General features: G+C 44.7%; 1 protein-coding gene across 1 annotated transcript in view; it reads left to right on the top strand.

Moving 5' to 3' along the window:
* Positions 1-17,610, top strand: part of LOC133126340 (guanine nucleotide exchange factor VAV3) — a 76,801-nt gene extending 59,191 nt beyond the window's left edge. Inside the window, exons 21-27 of the mRNA XM_061238476.1 lie at positions 1,650-1,712; positions 3,053-3,087; positions 3,547-3,663; positions 5,097-5,184; positions 5,903-6,032; positions 11,825-11,976; positions 13,368-17,610. Of these exons, the coding sequence (XP_061094460.1) occupies positions 1,650-1,712; positions 3,053-3,087; positions 3,547-3,663; positions 5,097-5,184; positions 5,903-6,032; positions 11,825-11,976; positions 13,368-13,412 (630 nt within the window). The 3' untranslated portion in view covers positions 13,413-17,610. The remainder of the gene's footprint in view (positions 1-1,649; positions 1,713-3,052; positions 3,088-3,546; positions 3,664-5,096; positions 5,185-5,902; positions 6,033-11,824; positions 11,977-13,367) is intronic.
* The last annotated feature ends 2,763 nt before the right edge of the window (positions 17,611-20,373 follow it).

The raw sequence follows: 20,373 nt of genomic DNA, 5'->3' as shown, positions 1-20,373 counted from the left end.
CTGTTGAAGCAAGTGCGTGCTTGCAACCTTATTCCTGCAGATGTCGGTGTGGGAAGGAGCTGGGGAGCTGGGGGTGGGGAGGGGGGGGGGGGTGTTAGTTGGGGTGTTGGTGGTTGGCGGCGAAGAGTGGGGAATGGTGAAAGCCCCAGCTGCGAAATCGAAATGCGGATTATTTATTTATTTTATTTCATGCAAAATTACACTTCACACTTCATGAGGCTACTTAATCTTCGCAGCCCTTTGGCGACAATGGGACGGAATTACAGAATACTAAGCATTCATCTTGCGCATAACCTAGAGACAATTATTCCTGTACTGGTGCCAGACAAATACAATCAATCAACGTAATTTCATTTTACCCTTTGGCTGCCATCTGTTTACTCTAACAGGGTTATAAGTTTAATCTTTATCATGCGCTTATCCGTGCCGTAACAAATAGAAGAGGTTTTCAAGAGCATTGATAAAATGTTATTACGCTAAATGCATCATGGACGTTTTAGGATTGGGTTTCAAATGTGATTTGTGCAGAAGGGTGGATTAGCTGAAATGCACTTCATGCTGTAATCAAAAGACAGTATGAGGGAAAGGATATCGAAATAACCTCTCGTTGTGCCACTTTATTCACGTAATGTCCAATACAAATGCAAGGCACAAATACATTGGTATAGATTGTACCAGTTTGTGTTTCTGTTCCCAGGCATTATCTCAAACCTAATAAAAAATAAAAAATAAAATAATGTTCAATATGTGACGTCATGTATTGATTTAAAAGCTAATGTTTGTGGAAGTGCAGTGAAACGGCAGGTACATTTTTATATTTTTAGAAATTCTTTTAAAGTGTTTTTTCCCCGAACGGTGAATCGCGCAACGCTAGCGGCCATAGCCTCCGCTCCCGACGGAGAGCGCAGACGAACGTACGCTCGTCTTTGAAATGCGAAGCGGTCGACTTGTGACACCCAAAGGCCCGCGATGAGACCCTGTCATCCGGGCTGACTGAAAGCCTCCCATCGCTGCGTGACACTTGATCCAATTGCGCGTCGCCCCGCTGGGCTGCCGGCCGCGGCCTGGATTTGCCACCTGACTGCGGGGCCCATCCATGTCCTATAATGGCGTCTTAACAGGAAGAGACACCCAGCAGGGCCCAGGTCATTATTTTTAACCACTCACATATTATGTGCTGCAAATTTTTTTTTGTGGTGGGGGGGCTTTTTTCATCATTCAAGCATGTCACAGTGTGTACATGCTGAAATCTGAGCAGCGTATGGTAATGTGAAGTCGGGCATCAAGAGTCAATTTCACACCGTCCTCTTCTTTTGAGAGCGCGTGTACATGTGGGAAGCGAGCTAATTTATTTTGCATTCCAATTCAGTATCGGTTTAGGTGACAGATGTGAATGGCTGTTTGTTTACGGTGATTGTTTCCCGTGCAAATAAAGCAGTGCCTTGCCCTGCCATTCAAATACATGCAAAGGAGTTGCTATCATTGCAAACCAGTGCCCTCGTTTCGATGCTTTTCAAATCTGTCCATGGGTAGAATATGAGCAATAATTAACGCCAGCTATATATTCCTACCACCGTGTTAATTGTTCCTGAATTATTGAGCGGGAGTCTTCCAGCCAAATGTAATGCAATTATCTGCCATGGTTTCAGGGAAGAATACTGACAACCAGAGAAGTTGGCTTCTTTCCAAGTGACGCTGTGAAGCCATGCCATGTAAGCATAAAACCGTAATTCTTTTACATGCACTACAATAATAGCTTTTGCTTCAGTATAGTAATGGCCACATTTGCCGAGTGAAGCAACAGTTTGATGATTGCCGGGCTCTTTTCCTTTACATGGATTTAGTATTATCCGTATAATAGATATATTGTGTTCAGGAGGTAATATTTTAGTGCTTCAGATTGAAACATCCTCATAGTCAGTTCAGTCCTTTTGTAAAATGCAACTGGAGTCATTTCCTGCTGTGGTGTTTCATCAATTTCCAAAGTGGAAGTAGAGAAGACAGCTGTTAGGGAATCATAATGAATGTCTGTATGAGACTATTAATCAACTGAGGCCTTAATGGCAAAGGTCCTTAATGTTCATCGTATTTGTATATATTTTTCACCTATTTTGGCACAACTCTTATGTAACATGCAATTTCATAACTTTCAGTTTGTGTGCAATATCTATGTCTATATCTATGTACCTGAGGCACCTGGTTGTCTGAGGTCAACATAAAATGTAGTCAATGATTTAACTCTTATTATGATGCATTATTGGAAAGATAAGCAGGACATCAGTTCAGGTTATCAGAGGCTAAGAAGAATCTATCGGTTATTATCAAGCATTGGTTACCAATTAGATATTGTTGCAGGTTTATGAGTCTCTCTCTCTCTCTCTCTCTCTCTCTCTCTCTCTCTCTCTCTCTCTCTCTCTCTCTCTCTCTCTTACACTCACACACACACCCACACACATTTAGGTAAAAGAGACAAAATTAATTTTCATTTCAGATTACAAAATCTGTATTTGCCAACTTGCTATTTACAGTCATCAAAGATAAATGTATGAATTGCAGATGGATTCTGAGCCGCTTCACAAAACTATTGAAATACAATTCCTTCATTCCTAATAAGCAATAAAGCAAACAAACAAACAAATGTCACTTGCAGTTCCTTACTTTTGTTGCACAGTGGGTTAGATTTTAAGTGGTTTTTAAGTTGTTTGCTAACAGGCAAGACATTCAGCCACATGCTAATTAGCAGAGCTAAGTAAGTGGTAATAAAAACAGTGTTCGGTTGCTTCCTCTGTCAGGAGTGATACTGTAACAGAAGTTTCCACTCCCATTTTTACTGTGTGTGAAGTTGACTGTGTGAAGAGCTGAAAGAGGAACTCGTGAGCATTTAGGAGCTGTATTAAATGCTGTTCTAACAACTAAATTCACTATCGCTACGAGAGCTCTCTCATTTAAAAGAAGTGCTGATTTTAGCCATAAAATGAAACGCAACCTAACATGTGATAGTTTGGTGAGATTCATTCCTGCAGTGACAAGTCATTCCATTTTTCTGCACCAGGTTCCCAAACCAGTGGATTACTCAGCACAGCCTTGGTATGTGTCAGCATTTGTATTATTATAACACTGTGAAAGGAGTGTTATTGGAGTGTTGATTTCATAATGGGGTTTATATTTTACACGTGCTATAGACATACTCATATGACACATTTAGTCTTGTGTGACTAATTTTGAACCCTCCTGAATGATACTTAATGTTCTCTCTACGTTGTTTTAATGTCGGAACCATGTCACCCTTTCAGAAGAGTGTGAACATGGAATGATTCTCTATCCTAGAAGAGCCGTTACTGTATTTGTTGTATTTGCCACTTTGCCAAAGTGTTTCTTGACTGCCTTATCCCAGGGTCAGGGAACGGTTTCCCAGTTTTTTATAGCTATTGGCTCAGGGTTTTCTTGCTTTCTTACAGTAATAAACAAACATTGTTCAGCACTTTGGTATATAGTTCCCTTTAACAAGTGAATTTTGATTGATCGTTTGGTGTAATCGTACCACAGGTTTGCTGGGCCAATGGAGAGGCTCCAGGCAGAAGCAGAGCTCATCAACCGCGGGAACAGCACCTACCTGGTGAGACACCGGAGCAAGGAATGTACAGAGTACGCCATCAGTATAAAGTAAGTCCGCAGAATCTTATTACGCCCTTCATAAGACAGAATCAGCATAGCCTGTTATGAATATGGCCCTAGTTTCTCCCTCATAAACAAACAGTGTAGCACCTACCTGGTGAGACACCAGAGCAAGGAACCCAGAGTACGCCATTAGTATAAAGTAAGTCAGCAGAATCTTATTCCGCCCTTTATAAGACAGAATCACCATAGCCTGTTATGAATATGGCCCTAGTTTCTCCCTCATAAACAGTGTAGCACCTACCTGGTGAGACACCAGAGCAAGGAATAGAGTACACCATCAGTGTAAAGTCAGCAGAGTCTTATTACGCCCTTTATAAGACAGAATCACCATAGCCTGTTACAAATATGGCCCCAGTCTCTCCCTCATAAACAGTGTATGGTGCATTCCAGCCAAGACTTGGCACAGTAAGGGGGCCCCTCTGTGTCTTTCTGTTCTTGTCTGTTTATACTGCATGGTTTATTGTGCTGGTACAAAAGAACACTTTGCTTAAAAAAACTTTGTTCACACTTGGTTAAATTGCTCTATGCTGCTGACTCTGGGTCTCTGAGGAATATGAGTTATCTCTGAATAGCTGCGTGTCTCGTCTTGCGTCAGACTTCATTTGCGGGGGGAGTGTGTTCTTCAAGGTTTCTCCAGTGCTACTTACCGTATATTGCCGCTCTTTCATAAGCAGAAGGATCACGCTTAAAGCTCATAATCGGACGAGAAGTCGAAGTCTTAATTGCCTGCGCTTAAAGTGCGCTCGAGCAAGGAACGGTACAAAATGGCCGCCCGAAGACTGCTCAACGTTATTTAACGGCAAAAAAAAGAGGATGACAGGCCGCATTTGTTGAAATTTGCACGAAAATGTCTGAAACAGACAAACAATACCTTCTCTTTCCCCCTCCGTTGTGTGGTATATGCTCTTTCAGGGGAGGAGCCAGCTGGAAAAAGACTCACCCAGAATTCTAAATTAAGCGTTTGGCATTTCAATTTATAATAAGCACGTCAGTGGATTTTTTTGCATACAATATGGATTAGGAATATTATTAGGAGGCTTACTTGGCAGTCGAGTGATAAGAGGCTCATTCCGGGAAGTAATGAAGATCTGAGCAAGGGGGAGAGAGAGCATGCACAGCCAGACACAAAGGCTAATGTGATTGCACTTCGCTTGTGCCAGCGTAGCACATACCGCCATGTTTCCAGGGCGCAGTGAGTGATCTGGCCCCCGAAAAGCAGCCGTAGATTTACATCGGCACCTCTGTACCGTAAATACAGTTGGGTAATGAGAACCCGGGCCACTTCTATTGACGTCTCTGTACATTTTGTGTCAGGGAGCGTTAGCCCCATGCATTATCATGGCAGCTCACCCTTGGGGTCAGTATCGATCGCAATGATCACCAGAAAATTACACTCATAACTTATTCATTGCCCACAGGTATAACAACGATGTGAAGCACATCAAGATCTTAACCAAGGAGGGCTGCTTCTACATTGCGGAGAATAAGAAGTTCAGGAGTATTTTAGTAAGTGGTCTGGCTTTTTTTCGTTTTAAAATAAATTACTGTAAACATTCTTTTTCAAATTAAGTGGTGATAAATTCATCTTATTTCAGACCCATAAAAACAGAAGGGTTAGGAGGGTTTATGGATCCTAAGGAATGTGGAATGGTCCAGTTGACAACTCATTTTTAATTTAATTCTCTTGGCTTTGAATTTCATCCAGCTCTGTTCAGCGTCAGCAATACAGTGTGCTATATGTACTTTGACTGATTAGTCTGCACAAGCTGATGAACAACATCCCTGTCCTGTAGCTGCTTAGCCACTGGCTCATTGGAGTATCTTTACTGTGTTGTTAGCAGCTGCAGCAAGGCCTGTCTTTTTGAGATGCTCCCTCTCTTGTATCTACATGGCTATAATGTTGTGTGTTCAGATACCTTCCCTGAGACGGGAAAAGCTATCTATCTTTTGAATGATTACTGTATGCGTTGACATGGACACCTGGGTTTAATATTATATTAATGTGTCAATTTGCTGTTAGCCATGATTTACGGACAATACAATAGAAAAGTAATAGCTTATTAAACAGCTTTGCTTATGATTGCAGTTGCACTGATGTAAAACATAGTCTTTTTTTCACCATGGGAGTGTTGGAGATTTGAATCTCGTTTGGGGCCTGAAACTGTAAAGTAAGGTCGTCAGGCTGCTTCCTAGTCCTCTAATTATCTTTATTTGATATGGCCAGGAGCTAATAGAGTACTACAAGCATCACTCTCTGAAAGAGGGCTTCAGAAGTCTGGACACCACACTGCAGTTCCCCTACAAGGAACCAGAGAATGCAGCCATGCACCGAACCAACAGGCTCGGGGGAAACAGTGAGTATACAAGGCTCAGCCAACTTTTTTAATAACCGAAAAACAAAAGATAAATCTCAATGCAACTTTTTTAATCAAAAGGTACAATCCCCTATAAACACTATTTATTGGATTTTGGATTTGGATTTGATTTAGCAATTCTTATAGTATTCCAAGTAATCCTGTATCGTCACAGCGCATAAAAGCATTTATATATCTAGCCACATTTCCTATAGCTTGGACCTCCACAGTGCTCTGCCTCTCCTCGAGAAAATCTATAGCAGACTTGTTTACTCAGCTGATAGATGCTGGACTGTGTTGCCAATTTGCATTTAAAATTAAAATGATTTGAGCATGCCATTTCCCTATGCGTCCTTCCCTATGCGTCCTACTGTTTAGAATGGAATTAGTTTTTAAGAAATACTGTTAAAGTGTATGCTGTCTTATATATATGACACAATTGTATCTCTGCATGTATTCACACAGTATAATAGCTGGAATGTGGTTGAGCAGTGTCGATGTGATGAAAAAGGAAGGAGATGGTTAAAAGCCTAGCTTTCGCTGACAGCCCACCGCTGGCTATAGCCGCGCTCTGGGTTGATCGAGAGTTTATGACGCACTGCAATCAGCGCTTAGATGAGATTTCATTGTAGCGCCATATGTCATTGTGCAAAAAAAAAGCGAGAAGAATAGTCCCAGGATTGCTGAAGGTCGTGTTGCATGTGGGGAATATAGCCAGATTGCAAAGCTCTACTCTCATTTTGAAGAGCTTGTCAGTCAAATTTTTCAATCTTTAAACAAACAAACAAATGGAGGACGGGGAGTGACGAAAGTCCTTGACTAAAGAATCCCGATTCAGGGAGGAACGCCTTTTTTCTCCCTCTAATTCTCCGGAAGGTCTCCTCTCGTGGAGCCAGATTTGTTTTTCCTCGCCCCCCCCCCCCCTTTTTTTAATGCGAATGAATCATCAATATTCACTTCTAAAGAAATCAGCCTCCCTTGCATGTAGCAAGCCTATAATTGTGGTATTTATATAGACATCTGCACCAACAGGAGGCTGAGCAAGACCCTGTCAATCAGCCGTGTCGCATTATCTCGATCAGGAGAAGATTTCAGCTGAAATGCAAATATACCCAAATATTGAACAAAAACCTGCAGGCTCTTTCCAGAATTTTCTCCCTGATTGAAATGTCAATCCACTTTCAGTTAAACACAGTTTTTACTGAGCTCATTAGACTTGTTAGCAGGGGTTGCCGTTCGTCGGTACTGTGGGTTTTCGGATGAGGAGATTCAAAAGCGAAATTAAATTCCTTTGGCTCCCCCCCACTCCCCATACTGTCAGTATATTTTAATTTCCAAGGACGACTAGAGTAGGCTGCCATATCTAGTTTTTAAATGCTTTTGTTCAGTATTCAGTATATTCTACTGTGAGCGCAATGTACTCTCTTTCTATGGATGGTCAACCTATAACCCTCAATGCTGGTGGTTGCATCATGACTAACAACTTTTTTGAAGGAAGAAACAAAGTTTTATGGAAGGTGTTTTTTGGTGAATAGATGGCGCTTCTGCGCCAGGCCTTGACTTCTCCTCATTTTGTGGAAGCGGCGTGGGCAGAATCAGAAATGTCAACCGGTCGGATATCACATGCAGCCAGAGTAGATTGTGGAAGAGAAGAGACCTTTTTTGAAAAGCGCAATGCATTCATGAATAAATGCATTCTGCGCTCCACGCTGCTGTAGAGATCACTCTTTAAATATGTGAGCAGATGTTTTTGAAAAATTGTAGCAGTCCCAACACCTCTGTCAAATGCTACTTATTTAACCTCTGCCATCAGCAGTGATGGACAATCTGGCAGAAATGAATTTGTGGTGCCAGTATAGCTTGGGAATGTTCTTTGTGGTTACTTCAAGACTTAGCATCCATGCCGACCATATTAAAACATGGTCTGCATGTTACCAAGTGCCTTTGCACCTCATTATAATATACTGTATATACAATATTTACATAAGTAAGATCACAACGTGCTGTGCATGTACAGGGATGTATCACACAACAGGCAATATAGATATTTTTGTTATGGAACCGCTACTGTGGCTGACAACCTTACTAAATTTAAATTAATAACACTTTAAATGCAATTAGCTTAATAAAATGCCCTTTTATATATGACGAGACCGAATACTCTAAGCTGTAGCTAAAATCATGAACATAATATTGCATATAGTGAAGTTATCCCTTCTGTGGATAGCTAGCTATACGATCAATGAAACACACATACACACTTTAAACACAAGCTAACCCTCAGTTAACCCCTTGGTGTCTAGCTATAGTTTTCCACTACAAGTTTCATTTAGAGAAGTTGGAAATGCTACCTATACTTTTTGCCACTCACGATGGAGCAGTCCATCAACAGCTAACAACATCCATCCATCCATCCATTATCTTAACCCGCTTATCCTGAACAGGGTCGCAGGGGGGCTGGAGCCTATCCCAGCATACATTGGGCGAAAGGCAGGAATACACCCTGGACAGGTCGCCAGTCCATCGCAGGGCACACACACCATTCACTCACACACTCATACCTACAGGCAATTTAGACTCTCAAATCAGCCTAACCTGCATGTCTTTGGACTGTGGGAGGAAACCGGAGTACCCGGAGGAAACCCACGCAGACACGGGGAGAACATGCAAACTCCGCACAGAGAGGCCCTGGCCGACAGGGATTCAAACCCAGGACCTCCTTGCTGTGAGGCGGCAGTGCTACCCACTGCACCATCCGTGCCGCCAGCTAACAACATGGCAAACTTTTTATCAAGCAATTTTTAGTAATACCTTGGCTCCTTGATTTTGTGAACAGCTGTTTGATATTTTAGTTATTAGCTAGCTGACAGTTTTAATTTAATTTATAACAGTCTTTGACATGTTACCACAAGTTATCATAGAAACTTTGACTGCTGCACAAAGTGTGCACCTGATTCCACTGCATTTTTTATTGAGTTATTCTTATTATTATTATTATTATTATTATTATTATTATTATTATTATTTAATTTTTTGAAAGTGTAATAATCATTCCTGACAGCTAACCACAACAATGCACCGTTAGATGTAATGTGTTACAATGTAACTTTAGTTAAATTGGTTTTGTGAGTCAATGGTTACAACCTATTGCAATGGTTAAAATGTCTGTTTATTTTGGGAGTTCCGTGATAATTTGAAGGTTTTGCATGGTGATTTTTAACTGTAATGAGGCAAAGTACCTGAATTACTGTATCAATATACAGAAATACCTGGATGCCCATGGTTATACTTAAGCAATAACTCACGACAGGCAGTGGTATATAGAGATTTTATCACAGCTAAGGGGCATCGGTCAGCCCGACCCACAGCAGAGTTTCTGAATAATCAATCGGTTTATTTTCAATCGCAGCGATAAGAGAGCTTTCTGTATTAGGTCTGGATTCTAGGCTTCTGATTCCCTTTGGAGTCTGTTATTGCCATTTGCCAATGAGGACCAGAGTTGTGCCAATGAAAGTCAATTAAGAAATTATGACACTGAGATAGAAGAAAAAAAACAGCTATAGACAAAACAATAGGCTTACCAAAACTGTTTGGAACAGTTGTTAACATTTCAGAATCATTAAGAATTAAGATTTTTTTTAGTGGGGAATGGAAAAATGCTAAACGATCTATAAAATACATGTAAAACACACTCTATATTAAAAGTTACCATGCAGTAAAGTGGAAAAATCTTTAACGCCTCTATCAGGCATATTCTCGAATGCTTTGTCTCTGGTTCCTCCTGCCGGTGTGTTTGACAAAAAAGGCACTATTGATGCCTGACACTCACCATTATCCCTCTGTCTGAGGGGCTAGGAAAGGACCGTGGCTTGGTCTGTTGTGGGTTAACCGTCGCGCACTGCATGTGTGGGTGGGGGCATGGAAGCTTCAACACTGAAGACATTAAAGCCTGCAGGTTTTTCTTCCGACGGAAAATCGCAGGAAGATTTCCCTCACTCCCTCGTTACCCCGCAAATGTCCTGAGCCCACAGGGAGCTGGTGCACGCAGTTCATTAGTAGTGAGTGACACCCACTTTTTGGCTCCTATGGTGGGGAATATTTGTGCCATGTGGCACACCATATTGCGCTTGCCTTCTGTAAGGGAGGAGGCTAGTAAACACAGTGCAAGGTTGACACTAACCTTTTTAGCGTCTTTCTCCTAGCTAGTCATATGCGGTATCAGATGGCGACATAGCTAGAGTCTAACGTGAGGAAAGAAATTGTTTCTGAGGGGAATTTCAGCACGTGGAACAAGGGAAAAAAGAGTCAGCTCTCCTGTACTGAGTCAGGGCAAAGTACAATGAACACAGTTTTCACAAGGCTTTTCCACATTGTTTGAATTTCGCAATACAAACTAACACCAGCAACACCTGCACAAATGTGGAGTTTGGATTATCTGTGGTTGTTAGTCACCATATGTTTTAACATATTATTTTGAAGCTGTAGTTTGGTATAATTGTGGCTGTTAGTGGCAGTTTTTTTTCCACTGCGCTATTACCAGCCTTTGTTTGCCTGTCAAACTTTTGCTTTATATTAAATATCTTTTTCTTTGCTTCTCTCCTGCGCCCGCACCCTCCCCTGCCAGCCCCATTTCTCTGTGGGCTTTCTTTTGTAACCGCTGCCGGCTACAGCTTTGTTCCTCCCTCCTCTGCTCCTTTCTGGTCAGGTACTGGTACTGCTTTCTATTCCATCTTCTTTTTTCATTTGGCTTTTTTTACAGTCTGAGCAGACCCCTATCAGGCTTATCATTCCCTCTACACCCTCCCCAGCCTTGCTTTTCTCCGTGGTTGTGTTTGGCCCTGTATGTGTGTGCATGCGTGTGTAAGCATATGCGCTCTTCCTCGTGACGCAGCCCCCCTCCTGGTTATCTCCCATTTTAGGGGACGAACCCCTGGGTGTTGAACACATCCGTTCCGCCCGATGAAACGTTACCCGGAGCCATTATCCGAGCAGGCTACCCTGTCCACGGTATACAGCCGAGCGTACGGGAGGCGGGCAGGGTCAAAGTGTCCTTCCTCCTAAAAGCTCTAAGCTCGGTTTATACCGTCGTTTTACTGGGCGTATGAATGCAGCTTACTGGCGCCCTGCCATCTGTCTGTAGCAGGCAGTCTGAGAACAACACGTTCATTACTGGAAAACAAGAGGCACGCGCTCGCACACGCCTAGCAGGAGGGCTCAGAGACGCCTCCAAAAGAGAAAGAGAAGCACTCACCTGGCACGCATGTAAACAAAGTGACATTTAAAATCATTTAGTGGTATATGTGGGTGTGTGGGTGTGTATGTGTGTGTGTCAGGCATGTTTAAGGCAACTCAGAAAAAAATGCACTTGCCTAATAAGAGGCAGCATTCATGTTTTTCTTCCCTGCTGAATGACGGGAACAGCTCTTGTGTGGTTTTAATGCACCAAATGAGTGTGGATTATGCTGTTGACACATCTCAAGGCATAATCAGATGAGCCACTTCATTTTGATTCGATCTGCCTTGATTCGCAAAAAAAAAAAAGAAAGAAGAAGAATTCATTTATTTTAATTGGATGTGCTAAGACAGGCAGATGAGTGGACGGAATTAAAATGTTTGTGTTGGATCCAGGAATTCCACCATGAGTCACTTGTGTAGATCTGGGAATAGCGCTCATTACTTCTGTACACTTTTTTAGAGTTTGTAATCCTTCCCTGTTAAACACACGCACACAAACACATGAACACACACACACACACAGACACTGGACTAACACGTTGTCCCCTTTCTTTCAGTGCTCACTCCGAAAGTCATCGGTATCGCCATCGCCCGTTACGACTTCTGTCCTCGAGACACACGGGAGCTGTCCCTGCAGGAAGGGGACGTGGTGAAGATCTACACCAAGTCCGGCGCCAACGGGTGGTGGAGGGGGGAGGTGAACGGCAGGGTGAGTGGGGGAGACGTAAACACACAGCGACGCGTATAACCGGAGTCCCCTATTCACACAAATTCAATTAACGCTCCTATTATGTTTGGGGTCAATTTGACCCCATTCAGTGGTTTGACATCACTTAAAAACCAGTTAACCTTTTTTTTCATCTTGATACTGTATGATTTTTTCAATTCTCTATTAAATAGTAAACATGCAATAAACATTATGCTTCGTTTCCGACATCCTGTGTTCTATGGGCTTATTTTGACCCTCTATAACTGTATTAAATGTCAGAAAATATACAACCATTTTTATTTTTCTTTCTGATTAATTTGTGGATGATTCTGGCGTCACTTTCTCATACAGGTGCTAAACTTTCACTTCCTGTACCGCAGGCTCTAAAATTAGATTTTTCATATTTATAGATAAAAGGCTAGTCATTGGGGAGACAACAAGAACTGTGGAATCAAAAGCCACACACGAAGTGTCCAAATTTGCCATAATTTTGAATTTATTTAAACTGTTGGGGTCAATTTGACCCCAAGCATAAAAGCGGTCATAAACTCTGAACATAATAGGAAAGTGGAATCCTGTTAAGTCTCTGGGGGAAAAAAAGAACTGTGGAATCAAAAGCAAACAGCGATGTGGATGAAGGCTTTATGCATTTTCATCCCTGTGGGTTTGGGAAAAAAAATCACAAAAAAACGAGGTGGAGGTTTTCATGCATCTCCACCTAAACTACTCACGCTGTTAGAAACAAGGGCCACGGCTTTCTTTTTAAAAACTAAAATGTCGAGGTTCTTGTTTTTCTTTTGCGGGTGTCATTAGTAGTTTTGTGGATCAGTGGGCATCGTGCCTTTATGTAGCGCTGACGGGTCTGTGTGGGCTGCTGGCATAGCGGAGGGCTGAGTGGTTTTCACAGTGGTCACAGATTGAGCCCCAGTGGAATAACTGGCCCCGTGACTCAAAGGTCACACAAAGGTCTGCATCCAGGCACCCCTGTCTCTGCGAGAACTCACAAGCTCGGTTAAGTGCGGGGACGGGGGGAGGGTGGGCAGAGAGGTGTCGTTCGGGTGATGTGTGACGTTTTCCCCTGTCTTGACTGTGCGTACGGGAGTCAGGCTGTCTGCGAATCGGAGGAAACGCACCAAGTAGACCCGTGATGGACTACTGCTGGATTTTATTATCCCAAGCGCAGCTGCAGCCATCAGCGCTCGGTAACCCAACGCGGTAACCGCTCTGCCTAATGTACTGTGAAGCGCGTCTCATTGGCCGCTCCCTCCCGTCGCCTGCCGATTCGCTCCCCGTCTTCAAGGTTATTGATAGACAGTCGCTCCCTGACGCAAGCCGGAGCAACACCCTTTCATCTTACTGTAGTTTTGATCCTGCTCTTCTTACCCTTTCAGGTGGGCTGGTTCCCTTCCACCTACGTCGAAGAAGGAGAAGAGTGACGTCCCGGAACTCCGCCCCTCCCCCCCCCGCTGCTCTGAGAGAACTTCAGGGGGAAAACGGGACAGATGTGAGACAATGCGGAAAAAGAAAGGCGAGCGGAAAAAAAAACCCACGAAGCACCCGGGCCCTGGCCGCCTGCTTTCGCAAGCCGTCTCGCCTCAGCCGGGAAGCGCGGGGACTAGCGCGCTAGCGCACGCTGACAGATTAATGGCTAGCCCGCAGCTTTAGCGGTGAGAGGCTGCCAGTCGGCCTGTCAGCGGGGACTCGCTCGGAGCCAGAACCTCTGCCTCCCGGAAGAAGCTCACGCATCCAGACAGCTTTATTCCCCCTGTCACTCTCGCCGGGCCCGCTCAGCGCGGCAGCCCTGTCGCTGGTAAATATTTAAATACATGTCCATCCCCGGCTAAGAGTCTCCTTGATGAGTCGGAATGCGAAAAGAAAAAAAAGAAAGAAAAAAAAAGCCCTGAGCTGTTTCATTTCTGCCCACCAGATAGTTCCTCAGCGCTGACCTTGCCGGCGTCCTACTTACCTGTGTTATTATTGATGACTTCATCCTCCTTCGCTCGCTCTCGGAGCGAAAGGCTGCGCTGCCCGCACGCTTTTCCGCCACCTAAGCCTCTTTTTTTGGCACGCATCGCGGCCACCGTCCGTGAGAAGTGCCGTGCCGGCCAGCGGAAAGAACGAGGGGGAAGCCGCGCGTCACCTGAGCAGGCTGTCGTGCGTCCCCCCCGTTCGTTCGAAATAAAGACGTTTTCTTCTTTTTCCTTTTTTCCGCCGCGCTTATCTCAAAAGGCGCATTGTTCGCTGTCACACTGCGTTTATCCGATTTTCAGATAACCGCAGTATCAGCGAACACGCAGTACGGCTGCGGCGCCTGCCAGCTTGTTGACAGAAAACAAAAGCTTGCGCTCCGACGTACTTGTAAACAATTTGGGCCGGCGACTATATTATGGCTTCCCACTCCAAAGGGAGCTCATTAGATATTACAGCCAGCACCTTCCTAATCCAGTAATGAGTAGGATTTGTGCACATTTGACAGAATAATTGCCTTAAACTGAGCGGTTACAAAACACTGTCATCAGTGATAAAAAATAATAATTACAGAGCAGGTTTAAAAACCAGCTCAAACCGGTAATTTACTGGAGTTAAATTTAGCGTTCAGGTGCATACTTAGGCTGGTCGAAGAGCATCTGTCTGTTCTGCTTGCCTGTGTGAGTGACAGATTTTGAAATGGGGTAAAACAGAATTTGACATGTTAACGGCCATTAAATGTGATGGGTAGGCAGGCAGAGAGGGGCAGTTTTACATTAGCCCTTTCTGTACTCACTGCAGCCATTTTAGAGGAAGGAAAACCTGAAACCACGGACAAAATTTGAACAAATGCACACAAGTATACCACTGAATACAAAACGATGTTATACTTATACCTGTGTCTTAAAATAGATTCTCCAAGAACGATTTTCAAAAATGAAATAAGGGGAAGTAAGGGGAAGTAAATACTGAAATAAGGGGAAGATTTACTATTCCATTAGCAGTTGCCCCAGGCCGTGTGCATTCCTGTTGTGACCGCGGCTAAATATGCCAAATTCAGAAACGGATTCCCGCTCACATGTCACCTGTGGAAATGCTGCCAACAGGAACTAGCGTGAACCATTTCCGTTTTGAGTTACAGTATGTGACGGGCACACATTGTTTTCTATCGCTGGAAAAACAGTTCGGCGAAGCAGGGGCGATGCAGCGCACGAAGGCCGGTAACCCTCTGTGCCTTTGTGGAAACTTTTGATATAATCACAGCGCTTTGCTTCGGGCCTCTGGGAAGCGGACGCGGCTCGCCCTGGTTTCCGCCCAGGTTTTCAGCCGTCCCTCGGTTCCTCCGAAGACCGCGTTTACCGGCGAGCGCGGATTAATAACTCCTGAGACAAAGAGTGGCGCGGGCCTTCGTCTGACGCCCAACCCTGCTCCGGCGGATTAAGCGTCGTTTGGAAAACCGCCGCTGCCACTAGCTCGTGCGTAAGCGCCGCTGAGCTGTCGAGGTTTAATAAAGCCGTGCACTTCGGTTCGCACGGACGCTAGGATGTTCTCCGCTTCGACGTTGCCTTAAAGTCGTAGTAATCTGCAGGCCGCAACGGTTTATGCTAACGCCGAAAACCCCATGCAGGCTAGAGTAATGCGCATGTGCAGCATCGGGCGTGCTGTTGCATCAGGAACTGCAAGCTGCTGGCTTAACCTCAGCTTTTTGCCAAGGGCCGGGGCTGCATTGATTGACACTAGAGAGAGCTGTTGGAATGCTGTGAAATCGTAGCTCCTTTCCTGCCTACAGTATAATGGAGGGGCACTCCTAACGATGGCTGAATCTGGCAATAGGTTGTTAGACAGTACTGCTCAGTGATATCTTATATCTGTGTTATATCTGCATCGGTCAATTCTTCTGGCTGAAGAGTTGTTGTTGAGAACGAGCATGTTTCCTGTCTGGTGCATCATTTTCAAAGCCTCATCAGTTACATTTCTACTTCCTGAAAGGAGTATTTGTTAAGAACTTGAAGGGACTGGTCAGGTTGTTTTCGTATTTAATGACAAATATTGCTTACATGCTTCCTAATGTGTGTTCTGGTGTTGCTCTTATCTCCCACAACGTGAATTTCTGTGTCGCTAAAACAATATATATGCACTTGTGAAAATGTTCCAAACATGCTGTGTGATAGTCAGGTTTGCTACATGTGTTCAGGGATACCCATGTATTGAATTGTTTAAAGAAATGAATTGAAGGATTTTTTATACTGGATATAAAATATTGTGAACTGTGTTTGGTTTGTATATGATATTTTTTATACTTTTTTTTTGCCTGCAGGTGTTTTCCCTCTGGGGAGAATGATATGGACATAATCTTTTTTACATATGATTTTACCATGTTAATGAAGGATTACCCAGATTTCCATTACCCGCAATGCTGCTTGTTTGCCACTAGATGTCAGCATTGAAAACAATACAGGTTCCATACTCAATGCAATGAGTCAATGCCTGATATGAAGAAAACAATTACGCCCATCCACCTTACACCTTACACAGAAAGGAATTATTCCCATGGTTTTATCCGAGAAATATCTGGGGTTATTGTTTAACTTCTCATGAATTTATTATGATTCGGCTCTATTAAGTACTATGTATTTCCTATCACACAGTTTGCTCTCTAAAGAGCATCGATCCTGGACCACGTATTGAAAACAAACAGGCACTTCGTTGTTGTCTGCCCTGGCCACCGGACCCCCTTCGCACCCCAGAAGTGAGAAGCATTTCACGCACACAGCTTCCCAATAATTCTCCCAACAATCGGGCGATCTAGTTCCTCACAGGTCGGCAATCAAAATCCGCCTTGTTTCCGACGGTCGGCTGGCCCCGCGCACAAAGCTTAAGTAGCTTCCCCCGTTCTCTTAAACGCGGGAGGGCGTCCGCGCGGGCCACAGATTATCGCTGCCAGTCGAAGCGCTTCTGCTTTCGCTCAGACGAGAGGCACAAGAATTGGTTTTCTAAGCTTCGCTCCGGTAATCTGTTCACTCTCCTCTTCCCGGGAGATGAACTCTGACAACAGGGATTTGACAGCGTCTATATATATGAGGAACATCCTCGGAGCAGACCACCACTGCTCTAATCATCCTGTGATCTCTAACCCCCCCCCCCCCCGCAAACGCCTGTTCTCTCGGCCGCGTCCGCGGCTAGCCGGCGCTCCGAGGTTATCTCGCGCCGACTTTGTAGACGGGCAAAATCCGCTTTTGGGGTGAGGGGGGTAGAGCGTGCAGCATCTAGCACACCAGTACTGAGGCGGTGGGTGGGTGGGTGGGGGGGAGAAGGATCCATTTTAGGTTGTGATAGGATTAATTTGTCAGTGTTAACCAGCAATTGAAGCCTTTCCCTATTTAACTGAAGCCATGTTTAGTGTGTAAGTCTGCATTGTTCCTGTATAAAAAGACTGTCCCTCTCGCAATAGTTTGTATGATATATTGAACTGGGTATCGATAATATGCTCTCCTCTGAAGCCAAAGATGTGTCTCTACTTGACATGGAGTTCAAATGCCATGGAAACCTGCCATTGCGACCTTGTGTGTTGCTGTGCAGTCAGAGCTTATCACCTATTGCTGTATCATAATGAACTGTAAATATGTATAAATCACACAATAAAATGTATATTGCTTTTTTTGTAAAGTTGGTTCACGTGGTTTTTTTTCTTCCTACAAGTGAACTTGCCATGAATTTGTATTTCATTTGCAGATGATGAGATGTTATTACCTTTTCAGTTGACTGACCGGGGAAATTCCAGCACCTTTTAAGACACTTATTTGGATATTTAATTATGTCTGCTGGCTGGTATGTTTTACAGGCTTAATTGGCTAATTGGCATGCATGAGAATGCTCTAAATTAAGCCATGTGCCCACCCCGGTCATTTTAGAAATGAGAATGGGGATATATCAGAAGCTAAAGAGCTGAAAAGCTGTTTGCTCATGCTGTAGTGTGTGAAATGAAACGTACTCCTTCATTTACATTGCTGTTAAGTATCTGCCTTTATGCACAAAAATAAAAGAGCCATGTAATTCAGAGATTAAAATACCACATCTAGCTGCAAACCTCAAACATATTACACCAATTGTGCATGTTGGTGCCATTTCAATACAGCCACAAATAATTTGACAGTATTTTACAGTTGGTACAGTATGTTTTGTAGTACAGTATATGCAATCTGTTGAAATTATTCTAAAACATTTCCCTTATCTTTAATATTTAATGTATATTTCTCTCAAGGTGTCGTTTACAATGTACCTACAGGTACCTACAGACATGATAAAGTATTGTATGTATAATGAATACACATTGTTTTGTTGGTTGAGGATACAGAGTATATATACATATTTAATATATAGTAATAGTGAATTGGGTGTTTATGTACTAGCTGTATTCTCCATGTTGTGTGCTCGCTGCCACATGCGTTGTGTGAGGGTCCCCGCCCCGTAGCTGGGATACGGGTGCAGCTGTGGGGCGTCTGCAGTCCGTCATGCGCGCGTCTGCGCGCTCTGCCCGTTGCGGACGGGTGACGGCGAGACTCATTTACAGTAAGGTCGCCACCTGAGCCCCATTTCTCACGCGTCCGGGGAAATGTGAGGGCAGCGGGCCGCCCAGCCCCCGTCATTTATCCACAAGGTTAAACTGAGAGGAAAGCCCCGGAACGAAAGCCAGGCTGCTGCAGCGTACGGGCGTACCCGGCTGTTCCCAACGTCCGCAATATCGCTTTTCTTTTCCTGAAAGGGGAGGGAGGGGCACATGGAAGTTTATCCCTACTTTCCAATCAGGCTAAGACGGTGCCGTGGCTGTAGTCTGAGCCCATCTGCTTCCCGGTTGTGTAAGGGTGGGGGGGTGGGGGGGGGGAGACGCCCTGCGGGGGGGGGGGGGGGGGGGGGGGGGCAGTGGGTCTCTCGGAGATTCGCTCCCTGATCCGTTGCTAAGGGAGCACGGCAACAAAGACCCGGCTCTCCGTGGCGGTGAGGGCCTGCCTCGCCTCTGCCCCTGCAGAAGCTGCCCGCGCACTCAGACAGACAGCAGATGGTGAAGACGGGGCGTCCATTTACTTTACCGGCCCTCAGTGCTTTCCGCTGCGGAAAGGATCTCTGCTCTACGGCAGGGAGGGTCCGCAACCACTGTGGGGACATTTATTTCTCAAAAACAGTAAATACAGGAAACTGCGTGGAACGTTCTGACCACTGTGTCATAATGAAAATATTATTTTTACTACTGGTCATCCATACACCCACTTTATAAACCGCTTATTCCTGTTCAGGGTCATAGTCGGGTGTGGAGCCAATCCCAGCATGCAGATACTACTACTACTACTAATAATAATAATAATATTAATCCAGTTTGACCACTGTTGCTACCCATCTGGACTACAAGAGATGGACCGTTTACCACTTGCTCCTGCTTGACCCTTAGGGGAGACATCTCTTCAGAGGCAGTTACTGGTATATAAATATCAATCTCCCCCACTCTCCTGCCCAAAACAGTGCGCAAACATCACTATGATCTCCCAGCAGGCTCCTACAGATCTAAAAGAACAGAAATCCAGACCGCGCGTTCAATCGGACCACGGGCCGTCTTACCTCTACGAGGAAGCGCAGTGCTCATTAGCGCTTAACCCCCGTACGTGACAGGATATTAATCAACACTTGCACAGGAGCCGTGAGCCATTACCTGACAGTTCCCCCGCTCGCCGGCGTGGTATTCAAATGCACACTTGTAGCGATGCTTCCCTCTAATAGGCGGTACTTGCTTGCCTGGATGACCCACGAGATGAAACATCTGCAGCACAATTCTGCGGCAGATAGGATCGTCTCGCTGCCACCGGGAAGCGTATATTGCGCTGACAGGTCTCTCATCTCAGGGGCACTTGAACTAGATAAGATAAGTGTGTGGCTGTGGTTGGAGGAATGACTTGAGAGCCGCATCCGCCCGTGTACCAGTCAAGCTCTACAACGAGCGTGACAGTCCCCCCCCCGCTCACGTCTCTCTCCCGTCTCCTCTCCCCGTATCTGCCGGGATATCTCCTCAAAGAAATAAACGCTCATCTGCAGATACGGGGTGGAACGCCGCGGTAGCCGGTTCGCGCTCTGAGTGTATAAAAGCAAACCCTTCACCTCGCTCTTGGGCTCGGCGTGTTACGGGAAGGCGTCCGGGGGTTCAACGGCCGAGCGACTGGCTGCTATTTCGCTCGGAACGCGCAGTGGAACAATGTCCAGAAACAGAGAAAAATAGGGCCGCGTGCTGATCCTGTGAACCGACCTGACTTGTTGCGGACAAGGAGGAAAGAAGCCAAAACCGATCAGCCCCACGCTTTGGGTGGGATGATAAGACACATATTTATCCAGCAGGACTGGAAGAGGGGATGCACATCTGGATCTGTTTGTGTACACTGGAGCTTG

The sequence above is a fragment of the Conger conger genome, chromosome 4, assembly GCF_963514075.1.
Source record: "Conger conger chromosome 4, fConCon1.1, whole genome shotgun sequence".
NCBI classification, from domain to species: domain Eukaryota; kingdom Metazoa; phylum Chordata; class Actinopteri; order Anguilliformes; family Congridae; genus Conger; species Conger conger.
Note: the sequence above shows the minus strand (reverse complement) of the source record. Positions and strands in the feature narration are given on the sequence as shown.